Genomic DNA, 6,000 nt, shown 5'->3' on the forward strand with positions numbered 1-6,000 from the left:
GGTATTTGGTCTTACTTCCCAATAGTCTGTGACCCTGTAAATGTTTCTCTTTAAGTAATTTCTCTGGTTTAAAACACGGCAGTGACTTATAGATGATAAATCTCAGATTTCCCTGGGGAGTCACTTGAGATTTTTTTTTTATTTAAGAATCAAAAGACCCTAATGTGCTCTGCTGTAGCACTTCCACGCCACCCAATTTGTACTTCTTTAAATTAGTAACTCACACAACATGCAGCGCCCCCGCCCAGCCCTGGCAGTGTGAGCTGGATGGAACTTGGAAGGGGAAAGCCATTCAGCTTCTCTAAAATAGAGACTTTTTTGGATATCATATTTTCTCACATTAAAAAAAAAAAAAATCATTTGTTCTCTTTAGGGATCTTGCCTTTTAAATTCTAGAGGTTTTTAACAAAATAATTTACCATATAGGTTAACAATTGTGATATTGGTGATAAATTTCCACAGTACATAAAATTTAAACTGAGGCATTTCTTTAAAAATACTTCAGTACTGTAATCATTGTCTAAGTTGATCAGTAGTTGAAATTGTGCCCTGATATCATTTGAATTCTTTGTGTTCTGTAAATTAATCTTCCACTTTGGCATATTGTAGGTGGTATCTTGGCTAACAAACAGAACTGCTTTGATGACTTCCAGTGTGCTGCCCAATATCTGATCAGGGAAGGTTACACATCTCCTAAGAGGCTGACTATTAATGGAGGTTCCAATGGGGGCCTCCTAGTGGGTAAGGACTGGATTTTATTCATTGTACTTAATAGTTGACCTGGGAGGGGTTTCAGGTACTGTCCATAGGCAGCTCCTGTTTACGGATGGGAGCAATGCAAAACCCAGCCAGGTGTGGTGTTACATGCCTCTAATCCATCTCCTCCGGGAGCTCAGACAGGAGGACTGACAGTTCAAAACCAACCTGGGCAACCTAGCAAGACCTTGCCTGGAAGAGGGGGCAGACAAAATCCATTTGTATTTGAGCACCTAATAAATGACATACAAAAAGATAGCAGAGCCCACATCAGACTGAGTTAACTCATAAGTTCCACACCCTCCTCTGAGCTCTTCTTCCCCAACAACCTGGGTCTACAGGTTTGTATGGTTCAGCCTGACAGCCCCTCACCTGTTACTCAGAACTTGTAAGATGTGATCCTCACAGTGCATTAGTTGGATACCTATGTTGTGTGATGCTAAATGCTGAGGATACTGTGACAGAAAATGGGGTACACACAAAGATAGGCCCACAGTTAATACTGATGAAACAGTTAATAGTAGTGGGTCATGTGAATGGCTTACACTTGCTGAGCACCTGGTGTCCTGGAGTCCTATTGCACCCAGCTTTGTGAGATGCTCTGCATTTGAGAGAGGAAATAGGTTAAATTGCTTTCCAGTGTCACAGAGCTAGAAAATAGTGGTGCCAGAGTTTGCACCTAGCACTCTGCCTCTGGATTCTGCTCTTTTAACTTTCATATGGCGGTACCTCTATATAGGGTTTTCTAATTCTCAATGGTTAGTGAAATTTTACTTTTTTCTCTCAGTAGCACATTGTAATAACTGTGTGGCAGACCTGGACTTTGATTGCTGGGTCCTGCCTCCACTGGCACTTAGGATGTGTGCGTCTGTCATACATGTGTAGAGTAGCACGTGTACACTCAAACACATTGTCTTACTTTTCTCATTGCTGGGACAAAATACCTGACACCTCCAAGTTAAAGGAAGAAAGGTTTATTTTGGCTCACAGTTTGTAGAGGTTTCAGTCCACAGCTGGCTCCAAGGCAGGGTGGCATGGCAAAGGGACATCACAGAGGAGAAAGTCTATGGCAGAGCAGAAAGCAGCAGCAGCAAGCCTGCCTTTCCTGTAAACCAGGTTCTCCAGAAGGTCCTTGAGCGTTTGAAGTAACTAACAGTCCCTTGTTTTGAGAGTCACTTTGGAGAGTAAAGCTGTGCTGCTGAGAATTCCCACCTTCCCACCTTTGGGACATAATAGAAGCTTGCAGGGTGGGGGTCCTGTGTGCTAAGGGTAAGGGCAAACAAAGCTCTGAAAGCATGTATTGTTTTGTTTGTTTAATAACAGGCTGCCTCCTTTTTCTATCCATGTTTTTAGCTGCTTGTGCAAATCAGCGCCCTGACCTCTTTGGTTGTGTTATTGCCCAAGTTGGAGTTATGGACATGCTCAAGTTCCATAAATACACCATCGGCCATGCCTGGACCACTGATTATGGCTGCTCAGACAGCAAACAACACTTTGAATGGCTTGTCAAGTACGTACTGATTCATATTGACATATATGTTGTTAATGACTTAATACCGTAGTATTGAACATAGCAGGATTAGTCTTTGATGTTTTCCCTCCTTTGGTGTCTTTTATTTGCATATAATTTACGAAAAAAGGAGAAATGAGAAGACCTTCCCATCTTGTTTTGATTTTGTTGCAAACCACAAAGACATGATAGCCAGAACTGTAAAGATGGCCCTCCTGGCTTCCTTGTCCTTGGTTTCCTAGGCAAACACTAACCTAGGTAATGCTGTGAACGGGCTTTGCAGATGGAGTGGGCACACTAGAATCTGAGACCAACTCCTGACCACGGCCCTCAGAAAAGGAGACCTCAGTCTTGTAAGCTGCATGACACTGAATTCTGTCAATGACCTGAGTGTGGAAATGTCTGTTTCTAGAGTTTCCCAATAAGCACCCAGCTAACCAGCACCTTGATTTTAGCCTTGAGAGAAGTAGAGAGCCCAGCTGGGCCAAATCAAAATGCTGACTTACAGATGTCTGTTGTTTTAAGCTGCTAAATTTGTTATTGTAGTAATTAGAAACTAATGCAAAAAAGGTATTATACTTTGTATATTTCCTTTTCTAAGTCAACAAACAAGGAAATTAAGAATATATGCTAAGACAATTTGAGTTGCATTATTTAAATATATAGCTTCCTTTATTCATGTCCCTCTTAATCACTTTGGTTGTAACAGTGAGTAAATGACAGGCATTAAAATTCTCTTTTTACTTTTCCTGCATGTAAGAGTTTTTGGATTATTTATCTTCAGTATTTAGGAATGACCCCAGCCTGGGACAAGAAGCTGTCTCCCATCTCAGTCTTCTCAGAAAACTATGTATTTTCATAAAAGTACTTTGTCAGATTTTAAATTTTGCCTTTTATGGCCAGTTGTGTTAGAAATTCTGTTAAAATGACTGAATTTTTAAATTAAGTACTTTGAAACTACTAAATCCTCTAAGGGGGATAGAAGTTCACTCTTAAGCTGTTCCTTCTAAACGATTAAATGGCCTCATTGTCACATACTGGTAAAGCTGCATACCCAGGGGCACTGCAGTTCAGTGATGGCAAACCTTTTAGAGCTTTCAATGGTAACAAACAGCCCACAGCTGCACGCATGCCATAGATTTGCCACCATTGTGTAAAGTTAACTTTGAAAAAATATTCCCCAGGAGACAAACTCCTAGTTAAACTCATTTGAAATTTTTGAGGTAATTGTAAATTGAAGAAGACGTAATACTAAACAAATTAATTTGAAAGCAAAAAAGAAAATGTTCAAAATATTTTTCACTCTGATATTCCTGCTTCAGATTTCAGTTTTCTAATCTTGCTCTCTCAGGATGTATTTTCCTTTGACCTGCTGCTAGTAAACAAGCTTAGAGCTGTCCTGGGAGCTCCTGTGTATGGCCCTTGGATCCCCAACCAGAATATTAAAATGTGTTTCCCCCCAGAACATCGGAACCTCCAAGCATAGGAATGGCTGGAATACAGAAAGCCTAACAGATTGTTCTTTCCCAGAACAGCTCCACATCTTTAACGTTGCCTGTGAACCTCCAAGGGGGAGCATTTTAATAGTTTTTCACACCTGTTTCCCCATAGAACCAATCCTTATATGGAAAACTGAGGTTGGTCACAAAATGGATCCATCTATGCCCCCCATCTTCTGTTTTTGGAAAACAAGCCCCAGAATGTTTTAGCTTTGCCTTGGTGAACTGAGCAAAATTTATACAGTCTTCACTGTTTATCCAACATGAGTGCCATGTTTTCTAAAATGTTTAGTATTAAACTGTAAAGAAAAATATCTAGTTATTTCTGTCACTTAACTATTCCCAATCACTGTTTAAGTCAATGATGCTTTTTTAAATTCAAGCTTTTTGCTAACTTCATTGGTGGCTTCTCCACTAACATGTTCTTCATTGGCCAGAATCAGTTTCTTTTTGCTGGACTATGAGAGCCATCCATTCATCCCACGTTATAGGCCCAGGAACAACTGACACATTCTCTTCCTGATTGCAATGCTTGGAATAAAGGCTTTTAGATATTAAAGGGGCAGAAAGGTACTGTACATGCTGGGTTTCCATCTGCTCAGCAAAAGTAAATGACCACACTCAGTGGATAAAGACAGTCATTAGTCCACTTTGAAGCAGTAAAAAAGGCATTTAATTTGTCATTATTTCAGTAGCCTTGTGTTTCTTTCCTACATAGCCTTCCAAAGTTGGAGCCAAATAAATGACCCAGCTTCCCACGAGCCAGTCATGGCCTAAATGATGGTACAAGCATAGGCTGCTAGGGTCACTCATGGACCAGTCAGCTACTGTTCTCCTTGCTAGTAAGGTTAGGCAGATGAACCACATAGGACCCTGTGCCATGCCAGTCCTTAATTTGTCCCACCAAACAGTCCTGGTTTGACATCCAGCCTCACAAAAATGCCTTTTCCTCGCAGATACTCCCCACTGCATAACGTGAAGTTGCCAGAGGCGGATGGTGTGCAGTACCCGTCCATGCTTCTTCTCACTGCTGACCATGATGACCGCGTGGTCCCTCTGCATTCCTTGAAGTTCATTGCCACTCTTCAGTACATGGTGGGCCGCAACCAGAAGCAAAGCAACCCCTTGCTCATTCATGTGGACACCAAGGCAGGCCATGGGGCAGGGAAGCCCACAGCCAAAGTGATAGAAGAAGTCTCAGACATGTTTGCGTTCATAGCACGGTGCCTGAACATCAGCTGGATTCCATAAACGGAGGCCTGCTCCCTCCTGACAGCCGCAGAAAACCTCAAGGGCTTTCGCACCATTCTGACCAAGAAACCACTGCGTGTACTTCCCCCGCGGGAGCGCTGTCCTGCACTCACAGACTGCAGTTGAACAGAACTGTTCTGTGGGAATTTTATCTTTTTTAGTCTTCTTTTTAGCAAGCCCTTGGCATTTCTTTTTCCACCCTATCCAGCCACATACAATATTTTAAAAAAAGAAAGAAAAAAAAAGGCATGCGCGGATAAATAGCTAAATGGCAACAAATACATTGTGAATACTAGATTGCTGAAATAAGGGTCATGGTTGGGTATCCTCATATATAAAACAACTCAGTGAAATTGCTTCTATAACTATAACCTATATATCCTAAATAAATGTGAGAACTCTTCTCATGAAAGAGACTTCAATTGCAATACTAATAAATGTTATTTAAGAACAGGAGATGGGAGACTTTATTTTTGGTTCCTTTGATTGAGTGGCATCCCTTGAAGGACAGCTGACTTTGGGAATAAAGCGTTTCACCTTTACCCAACAAGCTAATTTCCAAACAATTAATTATAGAATGTTAGCCCTGAAAAGAAGTTGAGTTCATCCATTCCAGCACCCTTGCTTGTGGGTAAAGGTATTAAAAGCAGTTAGCTGTCTTCACCATGATCTGCTCAGCCAGGGAATGGCTTGCTCCAGGGCTCTTTTGGTTTGCATGCCTCCTTTTAAAAATCTGTGCCCTGGAAAGTTCAGATTGTACATGTGTTTGACTGTGTTGGTTTGTTTGCAGAGTATTCCTGGAAATCAGAGTGCCTAAGACATGAAATTAAGAGACTATATGAGTAAAATGTTCAAACAGGCCCATTTCTCCAAGCTTATATTGCAGTCAGAAATTTTAGCATTTACCAAAAGTGATTCTCCCTAACAGACCACTCCATGGAAATAGAAAGTGTCACACTTAAGTCGGGGGCAGTTTTGGTCTAT

At 41.3% G+C, this 6,000-nt stretch overlaps 1 protein-coding gene across 2 annotated transcripts in view; it reads left to right on the forward strand.

Moving 5' to 3' along the window:
• Window positions 1–5,472, forward strand: part of Prep (prolyl endopeptidase) — a 116,229-nt gene extending 110,757 nt beyond the window's left edge. For both annotated transcript variants that reach the window (XM_004875077.4, XM_087187922.1), the window contains 3 exons: window positions 610–741; window positions 2,110–2,266; window positions 4,722–5,472. In XM_004875077.4, the coding sequence (XP_004875134.1) occupies window positions 610–741; window positions 2,110–2,266; window positions 4,722–5,016 (584 nt within the window). In that variant the 3' untranslated portion in view covers window positions 5,017–5,472. The remainder of the gene's footprint in view (window positions 1–609; window positions 742–2,109; window positions 2,267–4,721) is intronic.
• Window positions 5,473–6,000: the final 528 nt, after the last annotated feature.

The sequence above is a fragment of the Heterocephalus glaber genome, unplaced genomic scaffold (assembly GCF_053883595.1).
Source record: "Heterocephalus glaber isolate CG9 unplaced genomic scaffold, H.glaber_assembly_v1.0 deba00001523, whole genome shotgun sequence".
NCBI classification, from domain to species: domain Eukaryota; kingdom Metazoa; phylum Chordata; class Mammalia; order Rodentia; family Bathyergidae; genus Heterocephalus; species Heterocephalus glaber.